At 42.8% G+C, this 19,443-nt stretch overlaps 1 protein-coding gene across 1 annotated transcript in view; it reads right to left on the bottom strand.

Annotated features, from left to right (window-relative positions):
- The window catches only part of LOC118368670 (neurexin-2-like), a 991,707-nt gene that overhangs the window by 810,787 nt on the left and 161,477 nt on the right, over positions 1 to 19,443 (bottom strand). The window contains exon 4 of the mRNA XM_052497154.1: positions 14,128 to 14,148. Within this exon, the coding sequence (XP_052353114.1) occupies positions 14,128 to 14,148 (21 nt within the window). The remainder of the gene's footprint in view (positions 1 to 14,127; positions 14,149 to 19,443) is intronic.

The raw sequence follows: 19,443 nt of genomic DNA, 5'->3' as shown, positions 1-19,443 counted from the left end.
CAAAAAGAAACAGAAGAACAAGAAATGAAGAAGTGGCAAGCCTTGACTGACTGAAAGGCAGGCTGTCTTCTTTCGTCCTGAACCATGGACAGACAAATCTGGTGATGGACGTGACGCGACAAGGAGTGTCAGGCAGAAAATAGGGAAGTGTCAGCGCCCCTCAAAGCGCTCGCAAAATAGACGTGCAAACGCCAAGCCACTCAAAATATGCTTTAAGGATTTGCCTCGCGCCTCGCCAGACAAAAGACGACCAATTTAGGCCTGTCCTGTTGTGAAGGCTGCGTCACCCTCTTAAGAGCACAGACACCCTTTTGATGGCTACATTTCAATGGAGTTGCACAAGAACATAAAAGCATAGCTGTAATGGCCTCTGATGCTTTATGTTCTACTTAATAGCTACACTGATTGCTTCTTTGATGATATTTTCAATCATTCAAAGACAGTAAAAGTACATATGAAATTGCACACTGAATTGTACCTCCTTTTAGAGAGTATATAATATCCCATGTTGGTTAGATGAGAGGATGTTCGAGTGGGCACCGGATAATGCACAGATCATTTTGATGGAGCAACGTCATTTCTGTGTGTGAACCGTATTGGATAAGAATAGAGTTAAGTGAAAGTCGTTGTGTGACTTACTGAACTCTGGTTTACTTGAATGAGTGTGGGTATTATTTGGGACAATGCCCACTGTAGCTTAATCAGGGCTTGTCTAGGCATTCATCTAAAAGACCAGACACTATTATAAATGGTTGAATATGACCTATACGATCATATTTCATACACGACCTGATCACAAGTATGTGGACACCTGCTTGTCGAACATCTCATTGCAAAGATCATGGAAATGAATATGGAGTTCGTCCCCCCTTTGCTGCTGGAACAGCCTCCACTCTTCTGGGATGGCTTTCTACGAGATGACTAGCTACCATTCAGTCCTAAGAGCATTAGTGTTGTCGGGCACTGATGTTGGGCGATTAGGCCTGGCTCGCAGTCGGCGCTCCAATTCATCCCAAAGGTTTTTGATTGGGTTGAGGTCAGGGATGTGTGCAGGCCAGTCAAGCTCTTCCACACCAATCTCGACAAACCATGTCTGTATGGACCTTGGTTCTGTGCACGGGGGCAATGTCATTCTGAAACAGGAAAGGGCCTACTTCAAATTGCTACAAAGTTGGAAGCACTGAATTGTCTAGAATATCATTGTATGCTGTAGCGTTAAGATTTCTCTTCACTGGAACAAAGGGGCTTAGCTCAAACCATGAAAAACAGCCACAGACCATTATTCTTCCTCCACCAAACCATACAGCACTATGCATTGTGGCAGGTAGCGTTCTCCTGGCATCAGTCAAACCCAGATTAGTCCGTCGGACTGCCAGATGGTAAAGTAAGATTCATCACTCCAGAGAATGCATTTTCTCTACTCAAGAGTCCAATGGCAGCAGACTTTACACCACTCCAGCCGACAATTGGCATTGCGCATGGTGATCTTAGGCTTGTGTGCGGCTGCCTGGCCATGGAAACCCATTTCCTGAAGCTCCCGATGAACAGTTCTTGTACTGACGTTGCTTCCAGAGGCAGTTTGGAACTCTGAAGTGGGTCTTGCAACTGAGAAAAGACCATTTTTACGCGCTTCGTGCTTCAGCACTCGGTGGTCCCATTCAGTGAGCTTGTGTGGCCTACCACTTTGCAGCTGAGCCGTTGTTGCTCCTAGGCGTTTCCACATCATAATAACAGAACTTACAGTTGCCCGGGGCAGCTCTAGCAGGGCAGAAATTTGATGAACTGACTTGTTGGAAAGGTGTCAGCCTATGACGGTGCCATGTTGAAAGTCACTGATCTCATCATTAAGGCCATTCTACAGCTAATGTTTAGGATCACATAGAAATGTCCTTGTTTTTTAAAGAAAAGCACATTTTCTGTCCATTAAAATAACATTAAATTGATCAGAAATACATTGTAGACATTGTTAATGTTGTAAATTACTATTGTAGCTGGAAACTGACATTTTTTTTAATGGAATATCAACATAGACGTATAGAGGCCCATTATCAGCAACCATCACTTCTGTGTTCCAATGGCACGTATTGTTAGCTAATCCAAGTTTATAATTTTAAAAGTCTAATAGATAATTAGAAAACCCTTTTGTAATTATGTTAGCACAGCTGAAAACTGTTGTCCTGATTAAAGAAGCAGTAAAACTGGCCTTCTTTAGACGAGCTGAGTATCTGGAGCATCAGCATTTGTGGGTTCGATTACAGGCTCAAAATGACCAGAATCAAAGACATTTCTTCTGAAACCCGTCAGTCTATTCTTGTTCTGAGAAATGAAGGCTATTCCATGCGAGAAATTGCCATGAAACTGAAGATCTCATACAACACTGTGTACTACTCCCTTCACAGAACAGCACAAACTGGCTCCGGTGCAGAACTGAGCAAAAGGACAAGTACATTCAAATCAAATCAAATTGTATTTGTCACATACACATGGTTAGCAGATGTTAATGCGAGTGTAGCGAAATCCTTGTGCTTCTAGTTCCGACAATGCAGTAATAACCAACAAGTAATCTAACTAACAACACAGTGTAAGGGGATAAAGAATATGTACATAAGGATATATGAATGAGTGATGGTACAGAGCAGCGTAGGCAAGATACAGTAGATGGTATCGAGTACAGTATATACATATGAGATGAGTATGTAAACAAAGTGGCATAGTTAAAGCGGCTAGTGATACATGTATTACATAAGAATGCAGTCGATGATATAGAGTACAGTATATACGTATGCATATGAGATGAATAATTTAGGGTAAGTAAGGTAGCATTGTTTAAAGTGGCTAGTGATATATTTACATCATTTCCCATCAATTCCCATTTTTAAAGTGGCTGGAGTTGAGTCAGTGTCAGTGTCAGTGTGTTGGCAGCAACCACTCAATGTTAGTGGTGGCTGTTTAACAGTCTGATGGCCTTGAGATAGAAGCTGTTTTTCAGTGTCTCGGTCCCAGCTTTGATGCACCTGTACTGACCTCGCCTTCTGGATGATAGCGGGGTGAACAGGCAGTGGCTCGGGTGGTTGATGTCCTTGATGATCTTTATGGCCTTCCTGTAACATCGGGTGGTGTAGGTGTCCTGGAGGGCAGGTAGTTTGCCCCCGGTGATGCGTTGTGCAGACGTCATTACCCTCTGGAGAGCCTTACGGTTGAGGGCGGAGCAGTTGCCGTACCAGGCGGTGATACAGCCCGCCAGGATGCTCTCGATTGTGCATCTGTAGAAGTTTGTGAGTGCTTTTGGTGACAAGCCGAATTTCTTCAGCCTCCTGAGGTTGAAGAGGCGCTACTGCGCCTTCTTCACGATGCTGTCTGTGTGAGTGGACCAATTCAGTTTGTCTGTGATGTGTATGCCGAGGAACTTAAAACTTACTACCCTCTCCACTACTGTTCCATCGATGTGGATAGGGGGGTGTTCCCTCTGCTGTCCACAATCATCTCCTTAGTTTTGATGACGTTGAGTGTGAGGTTATTTTCCTGACACCACACTCCGAGGGCCCTCACCTCCGTCTCGTCGTTGTTGGTAATCAAGCCTACCACTGTTGTGTCGTCCGCAAACTTGATGATTGAGTTAGAGGTGTGCATGGCCACGCAGTCGTGGGTGAACAGGGAGTAAAGGAGAGGGCTCAGAACGCACCCTTGTGGGGCCCCAGTGTTGAGGATCAGCGGGGAGGAGGTGTTGTTGGCTACCCTCACCACCTGGGGGCGGCCCGTCAGGAAGTCCAGTACCCAGTTGCACAGGGCGGGGTCGAGACCCAGGGTCTCGAGCTTGATGACGAGCTTGGAGGGTACTATGGTGTTGAATGCCGAGCTGTAGTCGATGAACAGCATTCTCACATAGGTATTCCTCTTGTCCAGATGGGTTAGGGCAGTGTGCAGTGTGGTTGAGATTGCATTGTCTGTGGACCTATTTGGGCGGTAAGCAAATTGGAGTGGGTCTAGGCTGTCAGGTAGGGTGGAGGTGATATGGTCCTTGACTAGTCTCTCAAAGCACTTCATGATGAAGGAAGTGAGTGCTACGGGGCGGTAGTCATTTAGCCTAGTTACCTTAGCTTTCTTGGGAACAGGAACAATGGTGGCCCTCTTGAAGCATGTGGGAACAGCAGACTGGTATAGGGATTGATTGAATATGTCCGTAAACACACCGGACAACTGGTCTGCGCATGCTCTGAGGGCGCGGCTGGGGATGCCGTCTGGGCCTGCAGCCTTGCGAGGGTTAACACGTTTAAATGTCTTACTCACCTCGGCTGCAGTGAAGGAGAGACCGCGTGTTTTCGTTGCAGGCCGTGTCAGTGGCACTGTATTGTCCTTGAAGCGGGCAAAAAAGTTATTTACTCTGCCTGGGAGCAAGACATCCTGGTCCGTGACTGGGCTGGATTTCTTCTTGTAGTCCGTGATTGACTGTAGACCCTGCCACATGCCTCTTGTGTCTGAGCCGTTGAATTGAGATTCTACTTTGTCTCTGTACTGACGCTTAGCTTGTTTGATAGCCTTGCGGAGGGAATAGCTGCACTGTTTGTATTCGGTCATGTTACCAGACACCTTGCCCTGATTAAAAGCAGTGGTTCGCGCTTTCAGTTTCACGCGAATGCTGCCATCAATCCACGGTTTCTGGTTAGGGAATGTTTTAATCGTTGCTATGGGAACGACATCTTCAACGCACGTTCTAATGAACTCGCACACCGAATCAGCGTATTCGTCAATATTGTTATCTGACGCAATACGAAACATATCCCAGAGTGTCTAGAGTGTCTAGTTTGAGAAACAGACGCCTCATAAGTACTCAACTGGCAGCTTCATTAAATAGTACCCACAAAACACCAGTCTCAACGTCAACAGTGAAAAGGCGACTCTCTGTGTCTGTGTTTGCCCCTCTTCATCTTTTCTTTTTATTAGCCAGTCTGAGATATGGCTTTTTCTTTGCAACTCTGCCTAGAAGGCCATTTTGAGGCTATAATCGAACCTACAAATGCTGATGCTCCAGATACTCAACTGGTCTATACATATAGTGTACTTACTTAGGCCACACATAACATTCCACATACCTAATATTGTGCTCCATCAGATTACACACTACATGACCGTAACTCAGCAAAATATTTAGCATTTTTGCATGTTGCGTTTATATTTTTGTTCAGCATATACACACACACACATATATACACACACACACAAGGTCGATCGATTATGATTTTTCAACGCTGATACCGATATCGATTATTGGAGGACCGAAAAAAAGCCGATACCGATTAATCGGCCGAATTTCAAATGTATTTGTAATAATGACAATAACAACAATACTCAATGAACACTTATTTTAACTTAATATACATCAATAAAATCCATTGTGAATTAAATTGTGAATGAAACATGTTCAATTTGGTTTAAATAATGCAAAAACAAAGTGTTTTTGAAGGAAGTAAAAGTGCAATATGTGCGATGTAAGAAAGCTAACGTTTAAGTTCCTTGCTCAGAACAAGAGAACATATGAAAGCTGGTGGTTCCTTTTAACATGAGTCTTCAATATTCCCAGGTAAAAAGTTTTAGGTTGTAGTTATTATAGGAATTATAGGACTATTTCTCTCTATACAAATTGTATTTCATTAACCTTTGACTATTGGATGTTCTTAGAGGCACTTTAGTATTGCCAGTGTAACAGTATAGACGTTTATTCTTTCAGTGAAATACGGAACCGTTCCGTATTTTATCTAACGGGTGGCATCCATTAGTCTAAATATTCCTGTTACATTGCACAACCTTCAATGTTATGTCATAATTACGTAAAATTCTGTCAAATTAGGCGGCCCAAACTGTTGCATATACACTGACTCTGCCTGCAATGAACGCAAGAGAAGTGACACAATTTCACCTGGTTTATATTGCCTGCTTACCTGGATTTCTTTTAGCTAAATATGCAAGTTTAAAATTATATACTTCGGTATATTGATTTTAAGGAAGGCATTGATGTTCATGGTTAGGTACACATTGGAGCAACAATACGCACCGCATCGATTATATGCAACGCAGGACACACTAGATAAACTAGTAATATCATCAACCATGTGTAGTTCACTAGTGATTATGATTGATTGATTGATTGTTTTTATAAGATAAGTTTAATGCTAGCTAGCAACTTACCTTGGCTTACTGCATTCGCATAACAGGCAGTCTCCTCGTGGAGTGCAATGAGAGGTTGCAAGATTGAATCCCCCGAGCTGACAAGGTTAAAATCTGTCGTTCTGCCCCTGAACGAGGCAGTTAACCCACCGTTCCTAGGCCGTCATTGAAAATAAGAATGTGTTATTAACTGACTTGCCTAGTTAAATAAAGATTAAATAAAGGTGTAAAAAATTTGTAAAAAAATAATACCGATTTCCGTAAACTTGAAATCGGCCCTAATTAATCGGCCATTCCGATTAATCGGTCGACCTCTAATATACACACACACACACACACACACACACACACACACACACACACACACACACTCTGACATGGCTCATTCTGATACGGCTCATTCTGCATTTTTTACTTTCTTAAAAACGTTTTGTATTATATGTGTACAGACTTGTATTGCTAGATGTTACTGCACTGTCGGAGCTAAATAACACAAGTGTTTCACTGCACATGCAATAACATCCGCAAATCTGTGTACGAGACCAATAAACTTTGATTTGATTTAGACTCAGATTGAGAACCACCTCCTCTCCTCTCTCCTGAAGTGCTGTCTGCCCCGTCTAGATTGCCTCCTTCAACTCAATAAAGGAGAAATCCACATCCCCCTATAGAGGCGTCCCTCTTAAGCCTCTTAGCAACAACCGAAGAGTTTATCTGCTAGACCAGAGAGGGAACGAAGGAGAGAGGGAGGTAGGGAGGAAAGAAAAGGGAAAGGCAACATATTGGGAGAGCAAAATGTGAAGAAAGGGTAGGAATATAGATAGAGGAGAGGGGGGGAACACTGGAAGATAAATTAAATTGGAACAGAGTGTGAGTGAGTGAGTGAGTGAGTGAGTGAGTGAGTGAGTGAGTGAGTGAGTGAGTGAGTGAGTGAGTGAGTGAGAATGAATTACGGGTTTTGTATTCCTGGCGGGGCATAAATTAAACGAGGGAAGACGGCAATATGAAAGACAAAGCAATATCAACTCCAAATGCCCAATAACCCCTGGTCCTCAGGGAGATACTTAAAGACCATGTGCATTTTTCCCCCTTTCACTTCAAAACCACCAAAACACGACGAATGATGCACAACAAATTTCCATTTGAATACACTCAGGGGAGGGGAGACTTGGGGATTGAAACGAAATCCCTCCAAAAGCAGAGCCAATTCAAGCAGAGCATTTCCATTGTCTTAAATAGCTGGAAGTGTATGTATAGGGAATAGCACAAATACTATTTGAGAACAGTTAGAATCACATAATTTACACCTTCAGGAAATCATGGCAAATTGGAGAAAGATTGAGGTGTTATGCACTATTCTTTAATTGAATTTCTAGGGTATTAATCACTTTGTTTCGATTAAATGTGTCACCTGCTTCCATTATCACTATTTGCAAGTGAACAAGATGAAGTACCTGAGATAGATGTAGCCTATAATGTATTCCAATGATACTGATCCAGCAGGCAGCCACACACATGACTGGCGGCCATCTTAGTACAGGGTGGGCATCCGTCTGAGTGGCAAGGCTGCTGAACCGAGAGTCAGTGAACCCAACTCCTATTCAACATCAACTGGATCCGGGGACAATATACAATTCATGGACCTTGAACTGCCAAAGTCACAATTCATGGGCATCATAATGTAGCGTTCAAGGCCACACACACACACACACACACACACACACGTTGAAATGGTCACATTTAGAATTGCTGCTCACAAGTAGAATGCCAACTCCTCAGCCTTTTGACTGTGTTACCACAAAAGCAGTGTGTGTGTGTGTGTATGTGCCTGTGTGTGAAGGGGGAATTAGGTGCCTGTGAGAATGGGCATGGGTTTACTTTGCTCTTCCAGGACAACAGCACTGTTAATCTCAAGGCAGCATCTGGGGTAGTCGATGGAGGGTAAAGAGCAGCACATCAATGCCTCCCTCCAAAAGGCTCTGCAGCAATTCAGCGGTACAGCGGGACGCCATTCAGGTCTAATTCTCCTGCTCTTTTCCGAGGCGGAGGGAGAGATACTGTCTGTAACTGGGTTTGTTGGCTTTAATTGTTTTCAAATCCTTCTAAATGAAAGCAGCCGGCGAAATGACAATGTAAGAAAACCAATATCACTGTAGGGAACAAAGGGAATGTGCCATAAACAAGATGAAAAAGATGTAAGCGTCTAGGTAGGCTTTTCAGATTAGACAGAGTAGAAGAATGGTGGTGGTAATCATACTGGAACGTCATGTTGATACGGTACATGATACAGTATCATCATTTTACTGTTGTTTGAATCAACCGTTTTGAGATGCAGTCAATAGCACCCATAAAACCTCGAGCTATTTTGTCCCATAGGGGATTTTTAGAAACACTTAAAATAGGGGCTGTGTTTTGTGTAGGCTTACCCTAGTGTGGCGTTTTGATAACCGTGTAAATCTCTCTAGGACAAGGTGACTTTTGTCAATATATTCACCTGCATTTACTCCCCAAAAATGAAATGCTAATTAGCTGCTAATGTAACTGCATATGCCATGAAGATAAAGGTAAGAATCTCTGGATTAACTATCTAATGTTAGCTAAATGTAGTAATGAATACATAGGCTACATTTCGTTAAATTTACAATTCTGTGAACTGTTCTAAATTGACACAATACCTGTTAGCACAAGGTAGAGACAACGTGCAGGAGTTTTGTATGATGTCTACTTAGATGCTAATTAGCATTTTTAGAATCTGAGTAACGAGAGCCGAATATATGCCAAAAGTCACATTGTCCTAGAGAGATTTATATGGGTATCAAAATGTCACGCCAGCAAAAGCCTACACGAAACACAGCCCTTATTTTAAGTGTTTCTAAAATCCCCTATTGGAAAAAATGAATGGTGGAAAAACAATTGGAACCATTTCCCTGTTTGACAGCTAGGTTTTATGGGTATTATGACACCTCCACTGAGGGCTCTATACCGTGTCATACTCATAAAGACATTCCTCTTTCTCTGTACTCCAAGCACTGAGATTAAATTTGTCATCTGTAGCTTTACACAATAAATACTGTACTGGATAGACAAAGCTTCAACACATAGGTAGCTTGGGGGGAAAAAAGTTGGAATATATAAATACATGTAAATATATAATCTTGGACAAGACATAATTCTCCGAAAATCTGAACAACACTAATATTCAAATGTAGGTTAATGCCCTTCTGACATCAGTACCTTAATATTCTCTTGTGTACTGCGTTTACGTCACTGTACCCATATCTAGGAAACATTGTAGTTTCTGTTCAATTTTTATATATTTTCTCTGCAATAAGTACAAAATCCATAATCTGGTTTGGATCATCCAGACTGATCTCCCATAACTACAGTACAGTCCCCACTCAACCTATAATCCCATATCTCCACCAAACATCAAACTCCTATTTTGTTGCTGTATTTATTTTTCTCCCAAAGCTTATAGATTAACTCTGGGCCTGGATGTCCCAGAAAATAAAATATCATTAGCTTTAATCAAATTGATTAGGATCAGAGAGAGTATTGGGATCCGCTTGGCACGTTCCTCAGCTCCAAACAGATAACTGGGGAACCTTGTAGAGATTGCATCCTAGCTGTGGATTTACTGTGATTCTGTATGACTTGAACAGTCTCCGTCTCAATGTGTGTTTTGGCTTTGTCTGACAATGGGCATACTATGGCATGATGCTCAGAAAAACAACAACAGAGATATATAAAAGCAGAAATGTAAATGCATACGGTTTCTTCAGCATTCAAATTGGAGCACGTCTGCTCTATATTACATATTAATGGTCTTCCTGAGGTGAATACCGGCCCACTTGTAATGGCAGGGTAGTAGTGGGTTTGATTCCCAGGACCACGCATACAGTATCAGTCAAAGTTTGGACACACCTATTCATTCAATTTTTAAAAACGTTTTTTTTTTACTATTTTCTACATTGTAGAATAATAGTGAAGACATCAAAACAATGAAATAACACATTTGGAATCATGTTGGGTCATTTTCCTGTTGAAAAACAAATGATAGTCCCACTAAGCGCAAACCAGATGGGATGGCGTGATGCTGCAGAATACTGTGATAGCCATGCTGGTTAAGTGTGCCTTGAATTCTAAATAAATCACTGACAGTGTCACCAGCAAAGCAACCCCAAACATTAACACCTCTTCCTCCATGCTTCACGGTGGGAACCACACATGCAGAGATCATCCGTTGATGTACTACGCGTCTCAAAAATACACGGCGGTTGGCACCAAAAATCTGCAATTTGGACTCATCAGACCAAAGGACAGATTTCCACCAACACAAGTCCATTGCTTGTGTTTCTTGGCCCAAGCAAGTCTCTACTTCTTATTGGTGTCCTTTAGTAGTGGTTTTCTTTGCAGCAAATTGACCATGAAGCCCTGATTCACGCAGTCTCCTCTGAACAGTTGAGATGTGAGATGTGTCTGTTACTTCAACTCTGTGAAGCATTTATTTGGGCTGCAATTTCTGAGGCTGGTAACACTAATTAACTTTTCCTCTGCAGAAGAGGTAACTCTGGGACTTCCTTTCCTGTGGCGGTCCTCATGAGTGCCACTTTCATCATAGCGCTTGATGGTTTTTGCAACTGCACTTGAAGAAACTTAAGTTCTTGACATTTTCCAGATTGACTGACCTTCATGTCTTAAAGTAATGGACTGTCATTTCTCTTTACTTATTTGAGCTGTTCTTGCCATAATGTGGACGTTGTCTCACAAATTAATTTTTAACAAGTCACACCTGTTCATTGAAATGCACCTCATGAAGCTGGTTGAGAGAATGCCAAGAGTGTGCAAAGCTGTCATCAAGGCAAAAGGTGGCTACTTTGAAGAATCTCAAATATAAAATACATTTTGAGTTGTTAAACACTTTTTTGCCTTCTACATGATTCCATGTGTTATTTTATAGTCGTGATGTCTTCACTATTATTCTACAATGTAGAAAATAGTAAAAATAAAGAAAAACCCTGGAATGAGTAGGTGTGTCCAAACTTTTGAATGGTACAGTGCGTCAAATGTATGCAAGTCACTTCTGATAAAAGTGTCTGCTATATGACACATATATTATATTACTGTGACTGTTTAAGTGTATATATACACAGGATGGTTTTTATTGAATTATTTCCGTGAGTGAGGTACTTCCTCTGCCAAACCCAGGAAAAGGTGGGTTGTGGGGGTTGGCTTAGCAGTGAAAACGGGTCAGTGTACACCGCAGATCATCAATCGTTGCCCCCACTGTCTGCCAGAGCAGCTGACCAACCAACCAACAGGGTTCCAGGGGCACCTCGGTCCCCCGGACTTTCAAGGTCTTCCTGTATCATCAATCTCCAGCAACCTTTGAATGCACAATCACTGTCACTAATTGGACCAAAGATAGTGGCGGACGACAGCACTAAAAATAGGACAAAAACCTAGGAGCAAAGGGGATTCTGGCTTCCAGGCACGAATGAGACGATGAACCATTAGATATCTACCTAAAGTATCCGTGTCCTCCTCATACACAATACACGTCTCTGAGGGTACTTACAGTATTCACTTCTTAATTAAAACACCATGACTTGGGAAAACACAAATACCCATTACTTGGGGTCGGAGTTCAGACTTTAGAATTTTAATGTGTACCTTATTACCGCTATTTGAAAAAGAAAACATTGGTAGCTCTGAACAAATAGACAACCCCGGAGCATTTTTTGGCATTAAAATCTCCACTGCTTGTGCAAATGCTTTGAAAACCCAGGGGTACTACAGCCACAAGCCTGCAGATTAGAATCGCCTTTATATTAGCCAATAGCTTTGCATCTGGGACACACCTAGGACATCAGACAAGGGCAATTTTCACATTTAAATCGCCCAAAAGCATCCATAATAAAAAAGTAATCCAATTATCCCTAGACCAATACAAAATGTCTGCACGGTCCAAAATCTGTAAAATAATATATAATTCTAAGGAGCATGTGGAATGACAAAACCAAATGTAAAATCCCTACCCTGTGGCATTCCATTCCTAGCTTGTCTCTTAGCTGTAAAAACTCGGGACTGCTGTTCGCTTAATCACTGAAGTGGGACTATACTGTCTCTGTTGGCTATGATGTCTGATGAATGTTAATGGGTACCCAGGCCCCCCCATGGCCCTCTGGCTGGTTGGCTGGGCCCTCTGCTACTCTCCTGATTCCTCCAGTTGTGGTGGGCAGAGCTCTGCCGTCCGCCCCCGGGGCCCTCGGGGAGCTGTGGTAGTCCCTCTGGGGCCCGGGCATGAAACAGACCGCCACACACCATCGCAGCATGGGTCAGCGCTCTGCTCCTCCGCATCAAGATCACCGACACACAAACACACAGCGAGGGAGCTGTCCGCCCCTTCCTAACCCCTTGCACGGTCAGAGAGCGGCCGCACTAGAGTGAGGAGCCATCAGGGCGCATCAGCCGGGAACATAGGAACGAACGGTCGCAGTCCCTCGTCGTCCACCCCCACTGCCACCCTGACATTTTTCCATCAAGGGCTTCAGCGCTTCCGACATGTGACCCAGTCGTCACGGGCGGTTGCCGACACTCCAAGCAGGCTCGCGCACACGCGCACAAACACAGGAAGACAGGCTTGTGATCCTTGGATTTAAACGCAGCGGGAGAATGTCAGCATCAAACAGGGTCTGTTATACAGCCCTGCTCACTCTGTCTGCATATCAAACCCGGGTCACAAGAGTTCATGGGTTTGTCGGCAACAACTGAGAAAAGACAACCTGAAACATGCACACATTCTCTCTGATCCCGAGATACAGCAGTGGTATTAAAACAACTGCAGAAACTCCAATTCATGTTTTGGGGAAAAACTTTGAGCAGGGTGTGTTTCTATAGCGATTACCCATCACGCAGCATTCCTGATAGGGGGAAACACGGCACCTCCCTCCACTTCCCCGTCCCCATCCCCGTCCCCCAAACCTCGCACTCACCGCATGCGGCGAGTCACCGTCGGATTAGGCTGCCTAGAGTCAAACGCGTCTGGAACGCTGTGTCTGGGGAGCATCGGTAAACGCTTTGCTGCACTACCTCTGTCTGACTGATCCGGTTTATGTTCCTTCATTTCACCCGGTACTGCTGAGGAAAAGACATGCAGGCCCAGACAGACAGGGAGCTAATGCTTATCTTCCTATACATATGTAGGATCTTGATTTGAACCAGTTTGCTACAGCAGGAAAATAATCCCACAGAAACAGGAAATGTAAGGTATTACATGGATAATATTGTTTGGACATTTTTGAGGGGTAAATATATTTGTCCAACTTTACATTTGCATTTACATTACAAAGTTGCCCTGCAGCAGGGTGATCAGATTAATATCCTACATCTGTACGTTCAGCTGAGCTGTGAGCTAGCCTAGCAACAAGCTCCGGGGGATGATGTAGCCCCAAGGGGCCTGACTGGCAGCGCTGGCTCTTACCCTCTCTCCCTCACTGGAGACGATAGTGGAGGGAGCTGGAGGGGAACGAGAAACCCTTCCATCTCGACGTCTCATTAGCACCTGATGATATTCATATAGCACTCTCACTCCCAGGTTCAATCACTCATCACTTTCAGAAGTGCCAACCATTTCACATATAAGAGTACAAAGTACCTACTGAGAATCCATACGTATCGATCGATCAAATAAAACAATCAAAAGACGGAAGAAAAGAAGGTGTCTTCGAGAAGAATAGGAAGTGTAACAGAGAAATCACAGCTTTGGTTCCATTTTTAAAGCAGCGTAATTAAGGCCCCCGGGAGTCACCATAACCGCAGTCCAACCACACTGACAATGCCCCTCCCAAGAAGGAGGCTACAACAGCATCGTAGAGCAACCAACGTTGGCATCCGACATGGACGCCAAAAAATCATAGAAGAAGCCATCGTAGTAGGTCTGTAGGAGCAAAACAGTAGCCTTACCTTCGACAGCATACTCTTCTGCTTCATAGATGCCCAATGAGGACAGGAAGGAGAGAGAGGGAGAGAAAGAGAGAGAAAACACGTAGATTAGATAAACAGCATCTGACATTATTCCAATGACATATCCTGATGTTATCCACTGTCACAGAAGAGGTCATTTGCAAGAAGAGAAAACACAGTTTGATTTATAATGATCTATCCAAGTCAAATTAAATCCTATCTTCCCCCGTGACTTGAGTTATATTGCTTGAAAAAAAAGAAGCCAGCCGAAATGTGAGACTGGGGAATCTGAGGCCCTCTTTCAGTGGGATCCATCCATTGTAAGACGATCAACTGCAAACGCATGTCAAATATCACAGTAGGCTTAGGACTGGTGATGGGAAATTCGATGCAATACCTTAACCACTCTGTTGCAAGAGCAGTGACCCCAGTTACAAGAACCTACCGAACGGAGGCATCTCTCTCCAGTTTCATCATCTAGAGAGAGAGAGTGAAAGAAGCCCCCCCCCCCAGGCTACCATAGACTAGCTCCTTTAATGTCAGCGTGGGGAAAAAACACACTGCTTATCTCGGATCGTCATCATGTGTCCACTACAGATGCGTGCAAGGAGCCTCTAGCCTCCTACTGCATCAAACCCAATGGAGAGTTAAATATTGTCATACTTTACTTGAGACTGCTGGGCCCGGGCCTTAGCCACGGTTCATTATATCATAATCAACAGTTTTTTTTTTCTTCTGGTACATTGTGTGCTTGTGCTGTCATTTACTATTTATGGGAAACTGTCAAGGATTTTGATTGTGAATTTCCATTTGAGTCAGTGCTATAGCAGTTAGAACAGTTAGAACAGGGTAAGAGGTCAAACTGGAATAAGGAGTTTGGGAAATATCAAAACAAAAGTATAATCCACGTATTTCTCATGTATGTACTCCATGTATAGAGTATGGTGAGCCGACCAGAAAGTGCTGTTTACCGGCGCTTTTAGTATTCAGATTTCATGACGGCGGGCACGGTAGCCATTTGAGAATCTGCAACGCGCCATTCAGGCCCCAGCGTGGTCGCTCAGTGAGTGGCCTTCTGAAAACGAGGTCACTCACTGCTTGTCTCATTCACAAAGTACACGTTCCTCAAAAAAGGCTTTCTTCTGCCTACCTCCAGTATAATAATTGTGACCTGATCCAAACCAATGTTTTCAGTTAGTGGGCTTTCTTTGCTAGACACCAGCTGTCCGACACTGGCTTGATAATTGTTCCACAATTATGATACTGTAATGTATGCAGTGTTTCCTATCTACGCAGAGCTGCTTTTCTCAAATGCATCTTTGCTGTGTCATTCAATGATTGGCTGTACATGTATATTTCATTTTCCCAGACATAGGTCTTCTCATAGAATAATATTTCATATTTCATTGCGAACACAACAAAGAGCCTGGGTGGGTTGGCTGGCAACTCCAGCTTAAAAAGGCAATCGATGCGCGCGTTTGACACCGGAGCAGCCCTTAGACCTCCATCGCCTCACCCTATTGATTCTCCAATTAGAACACCCACAATGCCACTGCAATAGGCTGTAAAGCAGGAAGTCAACAGAGCAAACAAACCCAGACACGGCTAGCAGATCGAGAGCGAGGCATGATTACACATCAGAGATTAAGCCCGGGCCATAAGCTGCGAGGACCTTGTTTGTCAAATGTAATGATTGTTATGATCTCCGGACTTGGGTTCGGTTCTTCCTCCTTCTCCTCCCCTCACCCCCTCTTCTGCTCTCATCCCTCTGTTTTGGATGGTTCTTAGCCTTGACTAGACTATCTTTTAGAGACACACTCGGCGAGAGCCTCCGAGTCTGTGTTCAAAGCAGGCCGAGCATGAAAGAGACGGCTCCCTTTTTTTCTTGCCAAATCCACAATTCATTTCTCAAGTAATTATGGGGCCTGTCTAAAAATGTTCCTCAGAGATGGTTAATGTGGATTGTATCCCGCTGTCCAAAAGTGGATGGAGCAGCATGCCTCAGTAGGCTTTATTTTTCAAAACGGCAGAGTTAACATTGCTTGGGGAATAGCTGGGAATTTGATTTGGGAATGAAAGTGAAGGATCTGACAATAAAAGATGAAGATAGTCATACAAAAGCTCTTACTTTAGGAAGCTGTGTTCCCCCATTGAGAATAGTAAGGGATAAATAAAAAGCCAAGCAGAACATCATTCCTAACACATCTGCACCGAATACAAATGCATTGTGAGTAGATAAGTCTATGCCCTTTAGGGATTGGACATTCCATTGGATTTTGACTCTATATACGAACATTACATTACAATTTTCAGGTTAGAGACTGTGAGATAGTGTATGTTTTTATGATACCATTCCCACAACACCAGAGCTAGACCCTCTCTCTCCCCAGAGAGGCGATAGCATGCTCCCTCGAGAGGCCTTCCTTCTACCAAACGATTAAGATCATTAATTGACAACAAAACAAAATGCTGTGTTTATGGTCTGTTTTATAGACTCAGGATGACTCGGTGGCTCTCTTGGGCTTTGGAATGAGACATTTTAGATTGAACAGGGAAGAAGGGAAACGCTAAGCCGTACAGTATTTATGGAGAATAGAGCAGAAAAACCTACATTTCTCTGCATTTATCCCTTTTGTCCCATTAATATGTTCTGCTAGTCTTGACATAACCAATGCTACTGTGCCTATATTACTGTGTGTTCCATTAGGTAATGGATACATACTAGCTCAAAGCATTCTGCTCCATTTGCTAATGCCTTGGAACGCTACTTCCTGATGTTGCACATTCACTTTCAGCCAGGGGTAAACACCAGACTGCTGCAACCTGATTGGCTGAATGCGATATGGTGTTTCATAAGGAAAGTATGCATATTTTCCCTGTTTTTTCTGTCTTCTCGCAATTAAAGAAAGTTAAGGAAGAAATGTAAGCTTTTTCAGCATGAACGGAAACATTTTAGGGTACGAACCGGTCGACAGGGGAAATGAGTGTATTGCCAGCTGTATACAATGCGTTTGGACAGTAAGATGAAATGACTCAATGCCGTCATCTACCGGCCTTTTGGGCTTTCCTTTTTGACACTTAAAAAGTGCTTTATTTCTCCTCCACACTAGCTAAGTTTTCATCCAATTGGTGACAGATTTCCATGTGAATATACTAAACATTCTATTCATAAAAGCATATGCACATTTTCCCACCCGTGTTTCCATCAAATTGACATGTTGCGGATAAAAGGCAGTGCATGATGATGTAACGCACATAAAAATACCTTTTGCGGTTAAATTCCCATGAACCGAATAAAAAATGAAATGTGATTTGATTCGAAAAATACCAGTCAAAATGGGTTTCCATCACATTTTCACCTCTACTGATGGTTTTCTCACTGGGAAAAAAACGTGTGTTATATAGGTTATGTAGTGAGTGTGCCCCATCTGGTATTGGCAAGTGCGGTCTAGCCAACAACGCAGTCTGCGCTATGTTGCCTAGAGCACACGTATCGCCTACATGATGAGATTATTATGGACAAAAGAGCAAGGTACATTTTCTTTGTGTAACATTGATTATCAGGTCACCAGAAAAAGACACTCAATACTTATTGGACGGAACATCAAGCTCACTCACTTTCAACGAGTCGTAGTGGGAGGACCACACAACATGTCATCGTGTGACTCCAAATTTACTTCAATATGACGGTTATCATATAAATATTTACGCATAAAAGCATGTCCACTGACAATTCTCCATGATTCCTTTCACCGACACAAAAAGATCCCACCATGTCTAGCGTATGTTGTTTTGTCGACATTTGGAAAGTTCACCGAAAACATGAATGTTTCCATCAGGCAGTTAAAAAAAATGTGTATCCGACATGTACTTTACTCGAATAAAGATTGGATGAAAACCTGGTTACTAGCAGACATTTGAAATGGGGGAGTCAGCGGTTAGAACAACAGAGCCCAGGCTTGATTTGACAATAGGACTGAATTGAGATCTTTCTTTCTTTTTTCACTCCCCAAGCCAAATTAGTGTGTACAACACCACAAACAAAAAACAAATGCAAAATTAAAATCAGAAAGCTAGACATTGGGCACAAAGTGAACAGAATTCAGAAGCAGGCTGTTAAAAATATAAAATAAACGTCAGCCTAAGAGGGGGAAGTTAGATTTGTTTAACCTTTCTCCCAGAAGCTTTAGAGAAAAAAAAGAGTTATGTCCTGCCTGGGTTAAATTTACTATGGAGGGTGGAATACGTCTGTAAGAAATGAGTTGACTCTCAATCACTGTTCCTCTACTTTATACAGTATAGAAATCACACAATGAACAGGTGATGAAAGTCAAGACCCAAGTCATATAAGCATAGTTCTAGCTTAACAAAATAATTGTTACCCAGAAGTACGTTTGGCGTCACCAAGGCTGCATTTACACAGACAACCAAATTTGGATATCCTTTTTACTAATTAGTAGTTTGCCAATCACATCAGACCTTTTCACGTCATATTTTCTTCTGAGCTGATTGGTCAAAAGACCAATTAGTGAAACAAATACAGTGTCAAGAAAAAGTATGTGAACCCTTCAGAGATATCTGGATTTGTGCATAAATTCGTCATAAAATTTGATCTGATCTGCATCTAGGTCACAACAATAGACAAACACAGTCTGCTTAAACTAATAACACATCAAGCAATTATACGTTTTCATGTCTTTATTGAACACAACGTGTAAACATTCATAGTGCAGGGTGGGAAAAGTATGTGTACCCGTTGGATTTAATAACTGGTTGACCCTCCTTTAGCAGCAATAACCTCAACCAAACATTTGCTGTGGTTGTGGATCAGACCTGCACAGTCAGAAGGAATTTTGGACCATTCCTCTTTACAAAACTGCTTCAGTTCAGCAATATTCTTGGGATGTCTGGTGTGAACTGCTCTCTTGAGGTCATGCCACAGGTATCTCAATCGGGCTGAGGTCAGGACTCTGACTGGGCCACTCCAGAAGGCATATTTTCTTCTGTTGAAGCCATTCTGTTGTTGATTTACTTCTGTGTTTTGGGCCGTTGTCCTGTTGCATCACCCAACTTCTGATGAGCTTCAATTGGCGGACAGATAGCCTAACATTCTCCTACAAATGTATTGATAAACTTGGGAATTCATTTTTCTGTTGACGATAGCAAGCTGTCCAGGCCCTGAGGCAGCAAAGCAGCCCCAAACCATGATGCTCCCTCTACCATACTTTACAGTTGGGATGAGGTTTTGATGTTGGTGTGCCTTTTTTGCTCCTCACATAGTGTTGTGTGTTCCTTCCAAACAACGCAACTGTAGTT

The sequence above is a fragment of the Oncorhynchus keta genome, chromosome 35 (genome assembly GCF_023373465.1).
Source record: "Oncorhynchus keta strain PuntledgeMale-10-30-2019 chromosome 35, Oket_V2, whole genome shotgun sequence".
NCBI lineage: Eukaryota > Metazoa > Chordata > Actinopteri > Salmoniformes > Salmonidae > Oncorhynchus > Oncorhynchus keta.
The sequence above is the reverse complement of the archived record's forward strand: the minus strand, read 5'-3'. Positions and strand labels throughout refer to the sequence as shown.